Genomic DNA, 21,930 nt, shown 5'->3' with positions numbered 1-21,930 from the left:
GTCTGACATCGGCTGAGGCAAGAAAGTGTCCCCAACGGGGTACTTAGCTTTTTTAGAAGTCTTCGGCAGCTGAAATCTCTGGATCTGACCAACCGGCACTTGCGAACAGCTTCTGCTTCGGGCACCGCGCGGCAAGAAAGACTGAGGAAAATGGCGTCGGCTGATGCCTTTATACCCCAGAAGCTCTGACATCGGGGAAAGTGCGACATCAGCCGAGGCCAGACCCAGACTTTGGAATCCGGCCGACCGAAGGGCTGCCTGAGGCAGGACAACCCATATGTTATGACTGCAGATGCATCCTTGAAGGACATCAATAATCATACAGAATATTATATGCATAAAGTAAAAGAAAGTATCCTAAGAACTAAGCCAACACGGGAATGGAGAAAGGAGATTCTGCCAATAAGGGTGACTGCAATTAGGGATATAGCCAATAGCCAAGAGGGGACTTGAATTTATTGATGGAAACTAGCAAAGGAACCAAGGTATAGGGAGCAAATAACTAGAGAGGGAAAGATGACAGAATGGGAATATGCCAAGAATTTATTTGGACTGCAGGTTAGAGATTGCCTTCCCTATCAGGGATTAATATCAGAGTATAGGCAAAGAGAAAGAAATGGGGGGGGGGTCCTAAAATGAAAGACCAGCACTGGTAGGGTTTTTAGTAGTCAGTTTTTTGATGACGTTGGAGACGAAAATGAACCAGTAGTAGTTTCAGTGTTATCATGGTGTGGTGTGTTGTGCTTTGCTTGCTGTGGAACACATTACATGTTTTAAGGTGGTTATGGCTTGCTGCTGCTTTTTTCCCGATTATTATTTTTAGTAGAATACACAACAGAAGCTGCCATTAAAAAGGAATAATTAGTAGAGCATACAAAATATTGCATGATAACTATAAGAATCAATCAGATAATGTTATAAAAGACTGAAGAGAAACTGGATAAGCAATTCACAAAGAAACAATGGGAGGATATATGTACATATCCCAAACATACAACAAAATCTAGCTCTACAATCTTTGCTTGGAAATGTTTACATATATATTTTTACACCCCAAGTAGATTTCAGAGAATTTTTCCTGGGATGGGCAGTAAACGCTGTAGGTGTGACGAGGAAGAAAGAGGTAATTGGGAACATATTTTCTGGGAATGCAGTCAGTTGGTGGACTTAAAGGATTCTCTGCAGGATGCACTATCTGGGTGGCCAGATTGGTGTGACAAGAGGATGATTTTTCTGAGTTATGATACAGAATCAGAAATGCCTAGACAGGGTAAGGCCTTGCTTTGCCAAATTATGGCGGCTGCCAAAAAACAAACTACTAGAAAATGGAAATCAAAATCTAAACCAAATATACTACAAGTAGTGAATATAGTAACAGAGATAAATGAACAGGAGTTATGACCCTTAGAAAACAGTAGGAACAAGCTACATAGGAAAACATGGAAATTGTGGGAACAATACATACAGGGGATGAATGAGGTTTAAAAGAACTGAGCTATGTAATGTTTGACTATAAATGACTGGGTAGATTGTGTGCATAATGTTTGCAGCTGGGTGTGTGTCGGTATGGTTTGCAATGTAAAATGCTTGCTACTAGGATTGTATCGGTGTGGTTTGCTTTAATTTATATAAATGTATGACTGCCTATGTTTTAAGTGATTGTTTAATAAAGATGTTTCTTGTTTAAAAAAAAAAAAAAAGGAAATTAATAATTTACAGACTGTTGTTTAGATTATTTGATGTACAGTAATATGTACCCGGAAGGATAGGGACTCTAAAGCAACCAAAACTATCACAGGAGAAGTATGAGATAGTGGTGCGGTCAATGGACAGGCCTCCTGACTCGAAGTGGAAGGAGCCAGTAAAATACCCATCTGGATCTGTGCCAAGAGAAACTTCCTCATCATTCAATCCACATCTTCCTCAGTCAAACTCCTGGATGAATGAGATGAAGCCAGAGAAAGTGACTTTGAACAGCACATTTTCATAAAGCTGGAATGTACCCTAGAAGGCACAGGATCAAAAGAGGAAGAATACTGGGCTCTTGGCAGAATAATAGGACCTGAAACAGTCAGATTGGAAGGTTTCTTAGCTGAATCTGAGGATGTAGGATCCATTAATCTATTTTTCTTTGGATCCAAATAAGAGGAGGTTTGAGACCTCCTCGGATCAGATTTTGATCTCTTCCTAGAAGGTTCCAAAGATGGAGTTAAGGAAATGGAAGGTAACTGTGACTGAGATTTTGGCTCCTTAGACTTTACTTAGGGTGAGACTGAGACCCAGTGATAACTTCACCAAAGGATGATGGCAACAAACCTTTAAGAATAAGTGTTTTTTTTCTATCAGCAAGCACTCTGGGATTAATGTTATGGCATATAGAACAATCTTCCTGTAGATGCTGTAGACTTATGCAATAAACACAGTGTATGGGCATCTGAAAGAGACAATTTGTGTCCACATTTCAGACATATTTTAAAGTCAGAAGGACCCTTCCCGGGCATACCAGTGCCAATAAAACAAACAGAAGCACAAAATAAGTTTTTTTTCTATTTTGTTTTAAAACAGAGGGAAAGAAAACAGAATGATAATACCAACAATGGTAGTTATAATTACATAAGTATGTAAGACTAGAGAAAAGGGGAAATAACTACCAACAATGGTAAAATACAGCAACGTTAATGTATGAGAATAAGGGAATAAAGAGTGTAAGAAAAATATGAGATCTTTGTAGGAAGAAAATACACTTATCTGCTTTTTTGATAAGTGAAACTCGGGAGCAAAGGCTGACCATGTCTTTTCACAAAGAGCAGCAAACGAGACCTGGGGTATGTCAGAGGTTGGTGCATTATGAGAAGCTCAAGAGCGTTTTGGTTACCACGAGCTTTAGTAATGGCCAAGATGGATCCCAGTTGAGAATAGAATGAAAACTGACAAAATCAGAACTCATAATTCCTCCACTGCAAGTAATATCACTGATTATACAATTAAGGCAGACCCATTTCTGGTCATCATATACATTGTAGTCTTACAACTGGCAACATTCCTACTTATAATACTGTAACAGAGAACTTGCAAGTTCAGCAACAACATGACTATTAAGATAACGCTATACATATTTCCAAAAACAGCTTTACTTTAAGAAGCAACAATAGCATGGTTAACCAACATGACTTTCAAAATAGTAATTTCTTCTTCATTGCACCTCCTTTTAGAGCAGAGCCCTGTCTATGTCAACTACAGCTCCTCTATATAGTATATCACACTGGATGTCATTTCAAAGTTAAATAAAAGCCAGGCAAGTGCCTTAACTGGTTTGACCAGTGCTATACTCAAACAACACATAACTATCAAGCATGATCTGCCATCTGAATATAGACTGGCAGCACAAGAAGAGCTTGAACAGGCTGCCAGGTGAATGAGAATCTACACAGAGTGGGAAGGACCACAGCAAAAAACCCTGATGGTTGCTTTGATGACAACCTTTAGATGTCAGCTCATGCCTTGTGGGAGTAAATGATCTGGTATCAGCTCTTGCCTAATGTGAAATGAATAAGCCAGTAGGTTTCAAAGGGCTTGTTAGCAAGCATTGGGGATCCCTTCCCCAAAAATTAAACAGCACGACTCTGTCAAAGCCAATACCAAAAAATAAAACATATGCTTCCAATATGATCATGACTTGTTAAGGCACAATAATTCAAATGTACCCCTCTCTTTCTGACAGAAAAATGCTACTTTATTATGAATGGTATTACATCTGATCCTATTAAAGTGAGACATACTCAAAACAAATGTACTATATAATGCATGTCAGTAATTTAGTATCAATAAATATGTTTTAAGATCTGACACATTTTTAAGTAAATAGCTACTGCACTGAACGCAATTTTTTTAATTTTCTCATTCCTATGAAGGCATCTTCCAGCCCAAAATAACACAATTATAGGCATTATTTTGCCACTTAAAGGGAAATGAAAATTGGATAAACTTAGTTTATGGTAATTGTAATTCTGAACAGAAGCTCCTATTATTAAAGAATAAATTACAGCAATAAAGAAGAGTTTACACTCACTTTTAGATTTAATTAATTCCTATGTTAAAGGACCCCCCCCCATTAGAACACCTAGTCTTGTCTGAACAGAATTTCTTTCTGCATCCAATAAAAATGAAGTCAGGAAATTCTGACTTATCAATTTTAATATGATATGCAATCTAGTGGTATATAACTCACATGCATACTAAAATGTATCTTTCCATATTTCTCAACCATCAAAATACCTTCTCAAGGTCACACATTATATAAGCAGAAAGACATACCTAACAGTCCTATTACATACATGCTGAAGTGCTCAACTTCTTTGAAATTTGAAGCAGCATTGCTCTAGCCACATTACACAAATCTCCCTTTTCTGATCAGTTCAGATTGTTCATTCAATTTCCTGATTTTGCAAAACTAATCCCATCTCACTTGCTTACAGAAGGTAAAAGCACTGTCAATTCTCTTCACTTAACTCCCTCTTACATACTGATAAACATGAACATTCCGTCTCATAAAAACAACTTCAGTGCAGCAGGAAAAACTCAATCTGTATTTTAAATTTCTCCAGAGACAAGCCCTTCGCAGGAACAATCTCACCAGCTATGTGAAGTAGAGCTCTTCCTCAACCCAATTCGTAATTTGTACAATTGGAAAGGGAACAGGGAATTCATTCACGGTTTGGCACCTATGTCTCTAATGTACCCAGGCAGCCTGTAAATAGCTCATCCCCCTGACCCCTGCTTACACTTATCAAGGATACCAGAACTTGACAGAGACTTGTGATATATTACTAGTCATTAGCCAAGTAAACACTTACAAACCTGTTTTCATTTTTTTAACTTAGTAATCACCTCAACAAACTGCAATCATTTCTGTAATGTTACCTCTGAGTAGTCATAAATTACACAAATGAGCTGCCCTGCTACATAGAAATTCTTTATTAGTTGTCACAATTGCCATGAGAATTGCTTCTTTTCTTACTATGGTATTAACTTAACCAAACTACCTAGGGTTCTCATACTTTTTTGCAGACTGAGCCAATACCAAACAAACTCTTTTCTCAGCCCAAAAAGGCAGCTTCTTGAACCCAGTCCTCTGTACCACTGTTGTTTCAGCACCTCAAACAAATTGACCCCTACTCCTTCTGCTTTATCAACTAGTCAGAGATTCCCCTCTACAAGATTTATCCCTCTATCAAAACCAACTGCTTTTCAACATATTTCACATATATAATCAATGTTTTTTTTATCATACCCATCCACCTTCTGCATAATCAGCTTCATGGTAGTATGCGGTTCATTCATAAATTCAGTCTTCAACTTCAGCCCTTTCCAAATGATCCTGTTAACTGCTTCAAATTCTATCTGACCCCTTTCAACACAGTGGCAACTTCTGCATACAGTGATATGTTAAGATCAGTATTTTATCACCACCATCATATCCAATCAGTCAGTTTTGCAATTCACTCAATATATGACTAGTCAGTTCTGCTTCCAAACATTTTCTGTAATTTTTTCCATTTCTTCTGCTGTCATTCCACACACGGCTTTTTGCACTACAATACTGTCAAATGTGATAGCAGTACACTAGTTTAACTTGTAAAAAAACTTTATCCAAGACGCATGCAGCAACATGATGAAGCAATCAACCACTTGAAGCACCACAACACTTTCAAGACTCTAACAATTTGATACCGGTGGGACTGTTTAGGGGTTGTTTTAATTACCTTTTGTTCTGAAAGCAACTGTTGGTGTAGCAGCTAACTACAGAAAGAAATCCATTACTATTACTTAGAGGCTTGTAGGAAAATGAATAGACATGTACTGTGGCTCACGCTGGAAATGGAATTAATTTGCACCATTATGGGCATCACTGTGGTATTCATTTTTATAGGTTTGTTTGAATCTACTCTACAGAAGTGGATCCAACAAAGATGGCAAAGTGGAAACACCTTTAAGATGAATCTGTCCCCACTTCTACACATGTACATCTTGACACATTACAACTTATCATCCCAGTCAGCACCCTTCCATGTACTCATAGTAACGGCTACTACAGCTGCAAAGATGTTGCTTAATTAAGATGTATTGCAATGAATGCAGTGATTTCTTGGCAAAGAAGGAGAAATGAAAAACTACACTAAGTGCGCATTCCAACAACTTCGCTATCCTTAATTGTTTCTTCACTGTCAATGATCATAGAAAGCTTAAAAATATCTGACTCGCACTGATATCCTGAGGTCTTCATTAACAGCACAACACAGTTTACATATTCATTATTAATATATTTCTAAGTGTGGTACCTAGAAGATGAGACCAGAAATAGCTCCAAGAGTCAGCAAAAAAAATATCAATCCATTGACAGTGGCCTCTTGTTACAACATCAAGTGGCAATTAGTTCTATTCACTTAAAGAAACAAACACTTTGAAGAGGAAGTCGAGACTTGTAATCAGACCATCAAATGCAACTTTGCTAAGCATGCAAGTTCTCACCTTTGCAATTTGACATGGTGTTATACGAACATCTATTTCATCACAATCTTCTTCAGTCTCAAACCAACCCACAGGATCATCCTCCCCAAGGATATCTGATGAACTGGTTCTATAAAAAAGGAACATAGTCACAAGAATGTCAGTACTGACTGTAATCAGGCAGCACCTATTACAAGTCAGAGACTTTCTATTTATCTTTCCATGTAACAGATGCAGAAAAGCTTATACTTGGCAATAACACTTCAACTATCTTACAAATAACCATTCACAAGACAGTAGCAAAGAACTTAAACATGGTAGAAAATACAAAACAAACTTTAGTCGCAGAACTGAAAAATAAAATTGTACCAGAAAGAAGAAAAGGCTGCACACTGAAGCACAGCTTAACATTAGTTCTCCCAGCAGGAAAAAAAGAAAGAGATAAGGGATAGTAATTGACAGTTTTAGTAAAACTCACTTATTGATTAGAAATTACATTGCCTGGATGTCAGTAAGAAGAAACCTTGACAGGCTAAACGAAAATCAGTTAGAAAAGGCGAAAAGAAAATAATGACTGAAAAGAATCCTGCAGCTGTTCAGCAAAATGCAGTTTAAGCTCCATTTTTGGTATAAGAGATGGCTTCCAGTAATTTAGATGAAAAAAATAAATCAAAAGCACTTAGAGTGGAGTAAAATAAATGAAACAATGACGGAGTACATCAACTGAAATAACAAAAGGCTGGAAAAAACAGGAAAAGCTTCAAGCAGCTATTCAGAAAAACTGATAAACCTGCAAAATCAGAGGTCAAAATGAAGAAAAGGCTGGCAAAATATGAGTCCACTCAAGAAGAGCTGTTTAAAAAATAGTACAGTTAGAGGACAGCGTACATAGAGAAAACTTGAGATTGTCTACTGTACCAGAGAAAATGGAAGGAACATACTTTATTAATTTTAAGTACAAATAACATCGACTGGTATTCCACAGCAGAATTTGTTAAATGAAAGGGCACATCATATGTATGCTTCAAACCTGGCTATGAGAAAGCAGCCAAGATCTGTATTAGTAAAGATGCAATCACACTAGCTGAAAGAGTGGATTGTGGCAGAAATTCACAGTACTAAAAACTAGAGACAGTAGAATGTGGAAAATGATTATTCACTGTACAACAGTCAGAAGAGAAGCAATTTTATCCTGGCAATAAGGGAAGGTCAAGAGGCAGGTGTGAGATTCAAGCTACTGTACCCAGCTCTCTTCAGAATACTTTTTCCTGGAGGATCAAAGTCATTTTTTGGTTCAGAACAGGCTAAAGAGGAAATACAAAAGTCTAACAAAAAGCCAGACATCAAACTGAAAGATAGTGTGATTCACAGTCATCTGATAATAAAACCCATAGACTGACTTTGCCAGTGAACCAGTTTTCAATGTTCCAAACGAAAAATCCTTGAGAGACAGAAAAAAGCACAGGAGCTGACTAGAACAATAGGGAGTACCTTGGACTTCAACTGGATTATGGGGTTGGGAGATGAACAACACTAAAACTAGAAACTACAGAACATCAATCACATTTGTGAAGTATGGCTTTACACAAAAAGCGGATAACATAAAAACTGCAAACAAATAGAAGAAAAACAATTACAGTAATATATAATAAAACCCATAGACTGACTGAGTCCAAGGTACTCCCTATTGTTCTAGTCAAGTCCTGTGCTTTTTTCTGTCTCAAGGATTTTTCCTTTGGAACACTAAAAACTGGTTCACTGGCAAAGTCAGTCTATGGGATTTATTATATATTACTGTACTTTTTTTTTTTCTTCTTATATTTGTTAGCAATTTTTATGTTATCCGTATGTCTTGGAGCTTATCTCCCCGGGCCTCTACTGAAAATGGACATATATCCAGTTAGACTAGCCCGGTCAACAAATGTAAAATAAAATAAATAAATGATAAAAATAATTTAAAAAATGGCGTTAATGTTTTGACTTTGGAAAACCTGTGGAGGAGGTACTGAATGGCATGTATCCCACTTCATGTCAATAATGTTTGGAAGGAAGAAAAAAGAAAATACGAAGAGTTGACTAATAAAACCATTTTTTTCTTAACAGCATTTGCAAAAAAAAATTTCACAATAGAAACTGTTACATAGTAAAACATTTTCAGTGATTAAGTAAACATGAACTCTCTAGTTTTAAGAAATGTAGGCATTACAATGTAAAGAGAAGAAAGGTTGGCCAAAAGCATCTTCAAGTTAATATGCTGTAACTTTGGCTGTTGGAATGGAAGATGGGGTATAAAAGTACAGTGATTATAATACACACCCCCTTTTTTTACACTCCTGTACACAGTAACTGTGTACAGGAGTGTACACAGTTACTGTCTGCATACATTTGTAATGCAGACACGGCTGCTGCATAGATGTCTGTCTGCTTCCTGGATCGGTAAATCACCTCATTTGCACGGTTTTCACCAGCAAATGAAGTGATTTACATTCTGTGATCACATCCATGGCAGCATACTGCTGGGAGGCTCGTGCACACCCCCAGCCTTGCCTTCCTACACCGTTCTGCCTCCGAACTCAGTGACGTGTTTTCTCTTACTTTTGCATTGCTGAATGCCTGGATTAATACACCAGAAACTCATTAGATTAAGCCAAGGAAAAACATATGCTAAAAAAAATGAGAACACTGAACGTAATGAAAAGTCTTCCTTTAGAAAATAAATGATCAGTATGAGTTGAGAAGTCTGCACCTGGGGAACTAGGGTCAGCTGTACATTTTGTTATATTTCTTTGGAGAAGAGGTGACTACAGGTCCAGGCAATGAATCAAGAGCTCTGGACAGTGCCTGACTACAGAAATGTAAATTTAAAAGGTACATGGGAAAGCAGCTCACTAAAAATAAAGTTTGAAATTTCTGGAAGTGTATAAGACAAAGCAGTTTTCCTTGAACCCAAATACCACAATGCATTTGCTACAACAGTGTATAACTTTTATTTAAACATTAGCCAGTGCACTTTTTTCTTCAGGCTAAAAGTTAATGCTTTTCTAAAAGCATACATGCTGTTTTTCAGGTGAATAAAGATGAGATGAGAACAGACGGAAATTAGTTTAACCAGGAGGACATGATGTAACATGCGCTTTAGCACAGATAACGTGAATTTTAGGTTAGATAATGTGTGTGTGGGGGGTACAGCTGTCTATTTGGGACAACTATTCCTATCAGACGGGTTAAACTTTATTATTTGAAGACAAACAGATTTCTGAGTTTGTTTTAAGTTAAAAGATTATGGGGATGACCTGGGGATTTTTTAAAGGTTTTTATTAAAACAAGAATTCTTGTACGATATGATACAGATTCAAATGCAGATGACAAGAAACAAATGCATGTATCACAAGCTACAAACATTTTAAAAAGCGGACATATATAACAGGTGGGTATAAAAACTTCTTATCATAATGGCTACACTATCGACATTACTTTGAAATGTGAATGGCTTCACAGGTATATACAAACAGGTAAGAGTACTGTATTATATTAAAAAATGCAACATGCATATAGCAATGCACAGGAGTCATGTTTGAAAAGAAGTGAGCAAGTGAATTTGATAAAGAAAGAATTTCAAGATGGATATTCAGCAGACTATCAGGGACAAAAGAAAATTGAGAACTCAAAAATTGATAGAAGGGGAGAAAGGATAATAGTCTATCTGTGGTAGTAAAGGGCTACTGGCAAGGGAGGAGAATTATGCTGGAATGTATTTATATTTCACCTAAAACTGCTATTATGAAGCTTAAGAAAACTTTTGGGAGAAAGTATCAACTTTCAGCAGAGAAAATTACTTATATTTGGAAACAGGAACTTAATTTGCAACAGTGAGGATGCACTTGGGGGACCTAGAAGTGAAAATGCAACAAAAGGCTAAATTTCTGAAGAAATTTATGGAGCTATCAGTATGGAAGATATGAATTCAGTAGCAAGCGCACATAGAGAATTTACATAATATGCCCCAAGGTACAATAACTGGACTAAACTAGACAGAAAAAGAAGTACTAAAATAACATTCCAGCTGTGTTGCCCATCTGCATTTATCCTTTACATATGGGTTCAATTCCGAGCCTCAACCAACTCAGTCATTACTACAGTCCTCGAGAACCAAAAACTCTCGAGCTCAAGTCCTTTTCAGAATGCTACTCTCCACATTACCTCAAACTGAGTTTGCAGGTAGACAGGACAGAAAAATAATTCTAACAACACTTTTATGGAAACCATATCTGATATAATCTATGAAAAAGTATACAACTAGGACCAGAATTCGTTCCAACAGGAGGTCTGAATGGCGGGGGAAGGCAGGGTGGGGATTCAAGGATAAATGAAGATGCACAACACAGATGGAATGTTATGGTAAGTACATAACTTCTTTATCTGATGTCAATCATTTGTTCATTGAAATATCGGAGAGAGTCTTCAGCTACCTGAGATCTTGGACAGACTCACCGAAGGATATTCCTGAGCACCACAGAAAGGACAGTTGTGTACACCTACCATAAATGTAGATGTTCGAGTTTATTCACTGTTGCAGTCATTACATTTGGGTTATCTGCTTGCAGGTAGCCCTCAGTCAGCCTGATTAACAAAGTTTTGGGTTCTGTGTCGGTTGCTGTCCCTTCATCCATGACGTCAGGGGTATAAAACATGCAGCCGACGCCATTACATCAGTTTTTCTTGCCCCAGATGTCAGGTGCCCTCCTAATGGGAAGCAATTAAATATAAAAGTACAATGATATACCTCCAACAAAAAAGCAAATACACCAAAAAGCTTTTAAGCAAAGTAAAAAAAAAAAAAAGTAGAGGTATAACCAAAAGAAGTTAGGGGTCTGGAGGGAGGGTAACCAAGACTGCAACAGTGAATACACTCGAACACCTACATTTAAGGTAAGTGTACACAACTGTACTATGTTCTTTGTGTTTCACTGTTGCAGTCATTACATTTGGGTAGATTCCCAAAGCTATGGTTGGGAGAGGAATTTAAATAGCATTAGGACCAGCTATAAGGCCCTGCAAGATTGCAGTGGCAAAGCCAGCTCTGGATTTAGAGAAAATTGGCAAATAATAATGCTTGGTGAAAGTATATACAGAACTACAGGTAGCAGCTTCTTGGATGTCCCTAGTAGGGACGCCTCTGAGAAAGACTGTAGAGGTAGATGCAGCCCTGGTGGAGTGAGGTCTGATCCCCTGGGGGATAGGTTTTCCATGATGCTTATAGCAGAAATGAATGCAATGGCCTATTCATTTAGAAATGGTTTGCTTTGAAATAGCCTTCCCCTCTGCCCCTGCAGCAAATGCTACCAGCAGTTGTTCAGATTTCCTTTGAGGTTTAGTCCTGTCCAAGTAGAATCTAAGTTGTCTGTGCACATCTAAGGAATGCAGTATCCATTCCCCTTTGTTCTGTGGATTAGGAAAGAAGGTTGGCAAATGAATGGATTGATTAAGAGCCACACTGGATACCACCTTGGGCATGAAGGATGGATTGGTTCTGAGGGACACCCTGTCCGCATGAATGATGATGAAAGGCTCCACTGCCATAAGGGCCTGTAATTCAGATACCCTTCTAGCCGAAGTGAATGCTAAAAGGAAAGCTGTTTTCCAAGAAAGAAATTTTAAGTCTGCAGTAGCAGCTGGCTCGAAAGGAGGTAGAGTGAGTTTCTCCAAAACAAAGTTAAGGACCCAGGAAGGGGTTGGTGCTCTCCTGGGTGGTCTCAAATTTTAGGCCCATCTGAGGAACTACTTGAGCAGTGGATGAGATAAGAGGGGATGTTCCGTGTTATAATGAGCTGAAACGGCTGAGGCGTGGATTTTAATGGAGGAAAAAGACAGGCCATTGTGAAGCATCTCAGTTAAGTATTGTAAAATCTGAGGTAAATTGGGTGCTGCTGTACTCATCCCTTGAGATTGGTTCCAGGCACAGAATCTTTTCAATTTTTCAGCATAAGATTTTCTAGTACTAGGCCTCCTTGCCTCTAAAATTATACCCACCACAGGTTTACTGAGGGATGGTAAAGGAGAGATTAGGTAATTAGCCAGGCTGCAAGGTTCAGTGTTAGAAGCTGAGGGTGCAGAATCTGGTTCTCCTGCTGGGTCAACAGGGAAGGAGTCTGAGGAAGGTGCCATGGGGATAACTGTGTCACACTGCGCAGGATGGGGTACCAGTGTTGGCGTGGCCAGTCTGGAGCAATCAAAATCATCCTTGGTTTGTCCTGTTTGATTTTTAGTAGTACTTTGGAGAGTAGAGGCGGGGGGGGACACACATAGACTGACAGGTTTTTCCAGCTGAAGGACAGTGCATCCACTTTCCAGGCTTATTTGCGAGGAGCCCTTGTGCAAAACTTGTCCAATTGGTAGCTCTGGGGAGAGGCAAATAGGTCTATATCTGGGCTCCCCCATTTGCTTGTCAACATGTTGAAAATCCTTGGTTCCAGTTTCCATTCGTGTGGGTCCATGAGGTTTCTGCTTAGTCCGTCTGCCAGTGTAGTTAATTTTCCTGGCAGGAATTGAGCTTGTGGGTGCACTTGGTAGCTCAAGGCTGTGTTCCACAACGCCATGGCTAGTTTGCAGAGGGGGTAAGAATATGTACCCCGCTGCTTGTTTATGTAACACATAACAGTGGTGTTGTCCATTTTTACCATTAGTTGTCCTGGAAGAATGTGGTCCTTGAAGGCTGTCAGAGCATTCTGTACAGCTAACATTTCTTTTTGATTGATATGCAGGTGAATTTGACTTGGGTTCCATTTGCCTGAATGCACTTCCCTGCCAGGTGAGCCCCCCCTCCATGCATAGTCTGATGCGTCTGTTAGGGTTTGGGTAGCAGGGGGTGGTGTGAAAGGTAGTCCCTTGTTTTGGTGGCAGGCTTCTGCCCACCAAAGGAACTCTAGGTGTAGGCACGGTATGACAGGAATCACTGTTTCTAGATCCTGGGAATGCTGACACCATAGGCTTTTTAGATACCACTGTAGTTTCCTCATATACAGTCTTGCATATAGAATTAGAAGAATGCAGGAGGCCATGAACCCCAAGGCTTGCAGTATTTGTCTTGCAGATAAGCAGGGTTTTTGTGGCCACTTGTTTGAAGTAGGTTGTCAAATGAGTTTGTTTCTCTGGCGTGAGGTAAGCGATCTGGGAAGTTGTATTCAAGCTTGCGCCCAGGAATATAATTTGTTGACACGGTACCAGGTGAGATTTCTTTTCGTTTATGGTGTACCCCAGACAAGTTAGAACCCTTTGTACAAAGGCCAGATGATTCAAAAGTATGTCCTGGCTTTCTGCCTGAATTAGACAATCGCCCAGGTATGGGTATATTTGAATATTTCTTTGCCTGCAAAATGCACAGTAGATAAGCCAAAGGGCAGTGCAGAGACCTGATAGTGTGTGCAGTCTGCTTTGAAGTGAAGGTATCTTCTGCAAGATTCCCTGATTGGGATGTGCAGGTATGCTTCTTTTAAATCTAGTGTTGCAAACCAGGCATCTTTGCCTAGCATAGGAAGCAACTGGTGAAGAATCAGCATCTTAAATTTTGGACTCTCCAAATAGGTGTTCAGAGTAGACAGGGTCCAGGACAGGACGCCAAGAATTGTCTTTTCTGGGTACCAAATGAATAGCCCCCATTCTTAAGAGAGAAAGTACTTGTTTTTGGGCCTCTGCACACTGATTTGGGGGTAGGTCCAGCCATCCATTTGGTGTTGGCAACGTGTGGAAGTGAAATCTGTATCCCTGGGACAGTATATTTAAAATCCATTTGTCCTGGGGAATAAGCTCCCAGTTCTTTGCATGAACAACAATCTTTCCCTCCAAAGGGGCAGTCAGTTGATAAGTGCTTGGGAATTTTAAAAGGAAGTCAATTAAACAATTTACTATAGGGGGGAGTCTTATTACTCCCAGATTTGGAAGTGGAGGCCCCCCACTGCTTAGTCCTGTGTGTTCCCTGGGACTGAAACTTGGGGTTTCTGCTGTGTCTGGGTTTGGCTTGAGAAGACCTGGAAGAGGCTGGAAAGGACCAATTTTTAGAGGGCCAGTGCCTACTAAATTTAGGAGGCTGAACTTGTAAGAAATCTTTAACAGTTTGCATAGATTTAGCGTTATCTTCCATCTTTTTAAGAACTTCCTCAGCCTTGTTGCCAAACAGGCGGTCCTGATTTAAAGGAGAATCCAACAATTTAGCTTTAACATGATCTGGTAAAGATTGCTCCTTAAGCCAAGCATGCCTTCTGAGCACAGACATGAAGCAAAATCACATTTCAAAGTATGTTTTCCAACCTGTTCAGCAGAATGCATTAAATCCTGTAATTCTTTATTTTCCACACAATCAGGAATCAACATCATTTTCTGTTTAAGCAATCCAGTAACATGTTGCTGATACTTTAACATATGAAACTGGCAGTTTAAAGCCCTAATGGCCAAGGTTGCATTAGTGTAAACCTTCTTACCCCATCTGTCCAGCACCCTGGAGTCTCTACCAGAAGGGGTAGGATTTTTAGCAGTAGAAGCCTTAATGCCCTTGGGCCCCTGAGAAATAGTCTCTAGATCTACAATAGGATTTTTTAAAAGGAACTTGTGTGACTCAGGGACCCTGTAGTATCTGTTAGGTTTTCTGGGAGCAGGGGGCAAGGAATCAGGGGCCAAACTAGATTCCGAAAAAGCATCATCAACAATGTCTAGTACAGGAGGAATAGCTAAAAGCCTATGCTGAGGCAGGAGTAAGAAATCCCTGGGCCTCTTTTCTGAATCAGAAAAATCCTGGCTTTCCCAGTGGAAATGCTCCCTTAGAGTATGTAAGGTTTCACCAAAAGAAAAATCCTCTGGAGAGGAAGGAGAGGGAATAGAGTTCTCTGCATCAGAATCCTCATAAGTAGACAAGGGCAAATCCAGATCATCAGAAGAATCAGAAAAAAAAGAATCCTGGTCAGAAGATTCATAAACAACTTCAGTCCTAGGCCTCTTAGAAGGGGGGAGGGGTTGGTTACCCCTGATTAGAGCTATTAGATCTTCAGCTATTCTTATCATTTGTTTTTAGGCATAGAGGCCTGAGCGTCTGTTTTTTAGGTATGGTTCAAGATTTAGGCCTAAGTGAAGGAGGAGTCAGTTTAATATGCAAGTCCGTAGGCCGAATATACCCTCAGAAGCCGGTGCCTGCACAGCAGCTCCGGACCCATCCAAGGTAGAGACATCCACGGGTTCCATAGTTGAAACATCTCATGGCATCCAAATGGGTCTCAGTAGAGGCCTGCGAATCAGAAGTAGCAGGTATCAGGGGCTGCGAAAGCGCCTCACTGAGTACCGGCGAACTGGCGACTTGGCTTAGGAGAAGCGTCGTTGACAGTTTTGGACCTCGGCGGACTGTCTTTATCTTTGCATTTTTTCGGAATCTCGGTAGTCGGATGGCTAACCGATGACCTTTCTGGATAATTAAACCGAGAACCGAAATATTTAGAGGCGAAATATATACCGATGACGGATAGTGCGCTGATTAAATAAAGCACAAAACCGACAGCGAGGAACGTCGTGGTCAGGGCCTAGGCAAGGAATACAGTACGAATGAAAATCTTTATGAGGTATTTGCTTTCCATAAGTAATGCAATTATTAACTTTTACCGACATCGGAAAAGAGCAAAAAAAAAGTTTCCCCAATGGGGTACTTAGCTTTAGTTGAAGACTTTGGTTCTGAAACTCGAAAACGAAAATTTCAGGAGTCTGCCTACTGGCACTTGCAAACTGCTTCTGTATCGGGCACTGCACGGCAAGAAAGACTGATGTAATGGCGTCGGCTGCATGTTTTATACCCCTGACGACTTGTAGGAAATCTTTAACAGTTTCCATAGATTTAGCTTTTTCCTCCATCTTTTTGAGGATGACTTCTGCTTTGTTGCCAAAAAGGCGGTCTTGGTTTAAGGGAGCATCCAATAATTTAGCTTTAGCATGACCTGGCAAGTTTTGCTCCTTAAGCCAAGTATGCCTTCTAAGTACAGACCCAGTGACAGCAGCCCTGCAAGATGTTTCTAAAGCATCAAAACCACATTGCAAAGTATGTTTACCAACTTGTTCTGCAGAAAGTATTAAATCCTGTAATTCTTTGTGTTCAGCACAGTCAGGAATCAACATCATTTTCTGTTTAAGTAGCCCCATAATATGCTGCTGATACTTTAACATATGAAACTGGCAATTTAAAGCCCTAATGGCCAAAGTAGCAGAAGTGTATACCTTCTTAACCCATCTATCTAAGGCTCTAGAATCTCTATCAGAAGGGGTACGATTTTTGGGAGCAGTAGCCCTAATGCCTTTTGGTCCTTGGGAAATGGTCTCTGGATCTTCAGTAGGATTCTTGAAGAGGAACTTGTGAGAGTCAGGTACTCTTTAATACCTGTCAGGTTTTCTGGGAGCTGGAGGTAAAGTGTCTGGGGAAAAGCTAGATTCCAAGAAAGCATCATCTACAATGTCCAGAACAGGAGGGATAGCTAAAGGCCTGTGTTGAGGAAGGAGTAAGAATTCCCTAAGCCTCTTTTTGGAGTCAGAGTAATCCTGGCTTTCCCAGAGGAAATGCTCCCTAAGAGTGTGCAAAGTTTCACCAAAAGAAAAATCTTCTGGAGGGGAAGCAGAGGGAATGGAACCTTCTGTATCAGAATCCTCATAGGTAGATAAGGGCAAATCCTGGCAATCAGAAGGAACAGAAATATCAGATTCCTGATCAGAAGATTCGGAAGGAAAATCAGTTCTAGGTCTCTTAGAGGGGGAAGGCTAGCTTCCCCTTATTAAGGTAATAAGGTCTTCAGCCATTCTAAGCATTTTTTTTTTAGGCATATGGGCCTAAGCCTGCGGTTTGGACGTCGGTTTTCTAGGCATAGTGCGAGTTTTAGGCCTGGATGAAGATGATGGCATCGGTTTAAAATGCAAGTCTGGTGGCCTGAATACACCCTCAGAAGCCTGTGCCTGCACAGCGGCTCTGGACCCATCCAAGGTAGAGACATCTGCAGGTTCCATAGTCAAAGAAGTATCTTGTGGCATACCGGACTCCGAATGGGTCTAGTAGAGGCCTGCGAATCTGAAGAAGTAGCAAGTATCAGAGGCTGCGAAAGTGCCTCACGGAGTACCGGTGGACTGGCGACTAGCTTAACCGAAGCATCGTCGGCAGTTTTGGACCTATGCAGTTTGTCTTTATCCTTACGTTTTTTTGGAAGATCGGTAGTCGGACGGCTTAACGAAGCCATTTCAGAGTACTGAGAAAGAGTATGAAAATAATTTGCTGCAAAAATAGCCCGACGAATAGTTTGGGGGTTGAACAAGGCATAAAACTGACAGCAAGGGACGTCGTGGTCTGGGCCTAAACAGGGGATGCAATATGAATGAAAATCTCTATGAGGTATTTGCTTTCCACAGGTAAGACAATTGTTAACTTTTACTGACTTCGGATCTGAAACTCGAAAACAAAAATTTCAGGAGTCAGCCGACTGGCACTTGCAAACTGCTTCTGCTTTGGGCACAACACGGCAAGGAAGACTGATGTAATGGCGTCGGCTGCAAGTTTTATACCCCTGATGAGCTGACGTCATGGAAGAAGAGACAGGATCCGATGCAGGAATCCAAAAACTCTGGTATTCAGGCTGGCTGAGGGCTACCTGCAGGCAGATTACCCAAATGTGATGACTGCAACAGTGAAACATGAAGAACATCTGCAGAGTGTTAAATTGAATATAAGGGAGCATCTGGATAATATGGATGAGTTTACAAAGACTGATGTTAAGCAACTGTTTTTTGCTAACTCCAGAGCACAAAAACCTTTTTTTCACAATGACACATGTAGCAGAAAGTAGAAAGGGTTGTTGCCAAACTTAGAGAACCTATAACAAGAAAAATAGCCAGAGATCCTGTACAGGAATTAGAAATATTTCAGAAATGGTTTGAAAATTGTATAAATCAGACAAATGTGGAAATCAAGAAAGAACATAAATGGAAATATTTATTGAAGACAAAGTATACCAAGGTTAGAGGTAGATGAGGCATAACAATTAACAGTTAAGATAGGATGACATGAGATAAAGAAGGTGATGTATAATCCATCTGCCGGAAATTCTTCAGAATAGATGGAATATATGTATTAGTTTGGAAGCTTAGAGGGAAGAAAGTGATTAAGATCTGCAAGGTTTTCCTTAACAATATTTCAAAAGGATGGCAAAAGTACAGTTTTGTACCTACCATAAATGTAGATGTCCGAGAGGAATGCATCTGCAGTCCTTACAAATGGGTTGTCCTGTCGTCAGGCAGCCCTTCGGTCGGCCGGATTCCAAAGTCTGGGTCTGGCTTCGGCTGGTGGCGCACTTCACCCGACGTCATTGCGGCAGTTTTCGGGTATAAAGGCATCAGCCGACGCCATTTTCCTCAGTGTTTCTTGCCCCAGATGCCAGGTGCCCTCTTGGTAGGCTAAATTTGGATAAATGCCAAAGTTTCCAAATAGTAGAGAGCAAACACACAAAATAAACATGTATGTATATATATATACAAACAAATACACCATAATAGATCCCCCCCCCAAGCTAGCTGAAGATTGGCAAGTACCCTAGGAGTACCTCAGAGGGGAAGGAGGGTGGGTAATCCTGACTGCAGATGCATTCCTCTCGGACATCTACATTTATGGTAGGTACAAAACTGTACTATGTCCTTCAAGGATGCATCTGCAGTCCTTACAAATGGGTAGAATACCATAGCTAAACTAGGGGAGGAGGAAATGAGAATAGATTATGGTGTAGTCAGGATCCCTTGCAAAACAGCAGTGGCAAAGCCAGCACGGGATCTAGAGTACAGAGGTAAGTTATAATGCTTGGCAAATGTATGCACGGAGGTCCAAGTAGCAGCCTCTATAATGTCCTTGGTAGCCACTCCTCGTAAGAAAGCTGTGGTAGTGGCTGTGGCCCTTGTGGAGTGAGGCCTGATGTTCTCTGGAGTTTTCTTTCCATGGTAGGAGTAACAAAATCTAATGCAATTTCCTATCCATTTGGAGATTGTCTGTTTAGAAATTGGTTTTCCTTCTTTTCCTGTTGCATAAGCTACCAGAAGCTGGTCAGTTTTCTATTGTTTTTGTCCTGTCCAGGTAGTAGCGTAATTGCCTGTGTACATCCAAGGTATGTAAGAGCTTTTCTCCCTGTTCTGTGGATTGGGAAGAATGTAGGAAGGTGGATAGACTGATTTAAAGAGACTCTGGATACCACCTTAGGCATAAATGTAGGATTTGTTCTCATGGACACTCTATCTTGATGGAAGATCAGGAAGGGTTGTACTGCCATTAATGCTTGTAGTTCAGAGACCCTTCTTGCTGAAGTTATTGCCAGCAGGAAGGCAGTCTTCCAGGATAAGTATTGCATGTCTGCTGTAGCTGCAGGCTCGAAAGGAGGCAGAGTCAGTTTTTCTAGCACAAAGTTCAAGTCCCATGCTGGCAATGGAGGTTTCCTGGGAGGTTTTACATTTTAATTCCCTCAGAAACTGTCTGAGCAGAGGATGCGAGAAGACAGGAGGATCCAAGCTGTATTGTGCTGAAATAGCTGATGCATGTATCTTGATGGAGGAATAGGACAGGCCTGTGTGGTAGAGCTCAGCCAAGTACTCCAGGATGTTGGCTATGTTCACCAGTGTCACATCTTGCCCTTTTGCAGCACTCCAGATGAGATATCTTTTCCATTTTGCTGCATAATTCTTTCTTGTTGAAGGTCTACGAGCCTCCAGGATTATGACCTTAACCCTTTGGGATAAATTTGGGTTAATTTCTGTCATTAGGCTTGGATGCAGAATGTTGTAGTTGTTCTGTGTCAGCAGTAATGGGATCAGTGGTAGTTTCCATATTTGTTCCCTGGACATGCTCCTCAGTAGTGGGTACCAATGTTGTCTTGGCCAGTCTGGGGCTATCAGAATGATCCTCGGACGTTCCTCTTTGATCTTGAGAAGCACCTTGTGCATCAAAGGAAGTGGTGGGAATGCGTATGCTGTCAGGCTTTCCCAACTGAAGGATAGGGAGTCCACCTTCCAAGCAAGTGGGTGGGAAGTCCTTGTGCAGAATTTCTTCAACTGGTGATTGTATGGGGATGTAAACAAGTCTATTTGTGGTAATCCCCATTTTCTTGTGATGGCTTTGAAGATGTCCGGATGCAGCATCCATTCGTGGGCATCTGTTACAGTTCTGCTTAATATGTCTGCTAGAATGTTTTCCTTCCCTGGTACATAAATTGCCTGTAACTGAAGGTTGTAACCCAGAGCCACATCCCATGGGTCTAGTGCCAGCCGGCATAGGGGGTATGAGTGTGTGCCTCCCTGTTTGTTGATGTACCACATAACTGTGGTGTTGTCTGTCCTTATCAACAGCTGGCCTTCGTGGAGAAGAGGTCTGAATGCCTGGATTGCCAATTTTACTGCCATCATTTCTTTTAGATTTATGTGCAGATGCAGTTGGTCTTGAGTCCATAGGCCTTGAATGCACTTGTCCATTATGTGTGCCCCCCAACCGAGGTCTGAGGCATCTGTCGTGATAGTTTGTCTTGGATGACTTTTGCTGAAGGGCAGTCCTGTGTTTGATTGACAGGCCTGAGCCCACCATATGAACTCTTGCTTCAGGCATGGGATCATTGGAATTTTGGTTTCCAGTCTGTGCTTGTGCTGAGACCACAAATTCTTTAGGTACCACTGTAGCTTTCTCATATGAAGCCTGGCATGAGGGACCAGAATTATGCAGGATGCCATGAAGCCTAGAGCTTGTAACACTTTTCTTGCAGTTAGATGGCTCTGCTTTGTTAATGCCAAGAAGTAGAGAGGAAGTTGTTCTTTCTTTTCTGCAGTTAGGAATGCCATTTGTTTTGATGTGTCCAGTTCTGCACCCAGAAAGGTTATTATTTGGGATGGAATCAGCCTTGACTTTTTTTGTATTGACTGTGTATCCCAGGGCCTGTAGCAGGTAGATGACTCTTTGTAAGTCTTCTGTTAATTTGTTTTTGTTGTCCGCTTGTATCAGGCAGTCGTCCAGGTAGGGATAGATTTGAATTCTGCAATGAGCGATTACTGATGCCAGGCATTTCGTGAACACTCTGGGCGCAGTAGATAAGCCAAAGGGCAATGCTGAGAATTGATAATGCTCTGATCCTGCAAGAAATCTGAGGTATCTTCTGCAAATTGGTCTTATGGGGACGTGCAGGTATGCCTCCTTGAGATCTAGAGTTACCAGCCAAGACTCCTTGCCCAGCATGGGAAGAAGCTGCTGTAGAGTCAGCATTTTGAATTTTGGAACAATGAGGAATGTGTTTAGAGCGGACAGGTCTAGAATAGGCCTCCATTTGTTTTCTTTTCTTGGTACCAGGAAGAGCCTGGAGTAAAATCCCTTCCCTTGCTCAATAGATGGTACCTTTT

At 40.6% G+C, this 21,930-nt stretch overlaps 1 protein-coding gene across 1 annotated transcript in view; it reads right to left on the bottom strand.

The window, feature by feature from the left end:
* The window catches only part of ZZEF1 (zinc finger ZZ-type and EF-hand domain containing 1), a gene marked incomplete in the record, with an annotated part of 3,903,331 nt that overhangs the window by 3,347,664 nt on the left and 533,737 nt on the right, over positions 1 to 21,930 (bottom strand). Inside the window, 1 exon segment of the mRNA XM_044082903.1 lies at positions 6,529 to 6,637. Coding sequence (XP_043938838.1) covers positions 6,529 to 6,637 — 109 coding nt within the window.

Source organism: Protopterus annectens, chromosome 9.part0 (genome assembly GCF_019279795.1).
Source record: "Protopterus annectens isolate FY-2018-M chromosome 9.part0, PAN1.0, whole genome shotgun sequence".
In the NCBI taxonomy this organism is placed as follows: Eukaryota; Metazoa; Chordata; order Ceratodontiformes; family Protopteridae; genus Protopterus; species Protopterus annectens.
This window is presented reverse-complemented; position numbering and strand designations above follow the sequence as displayed.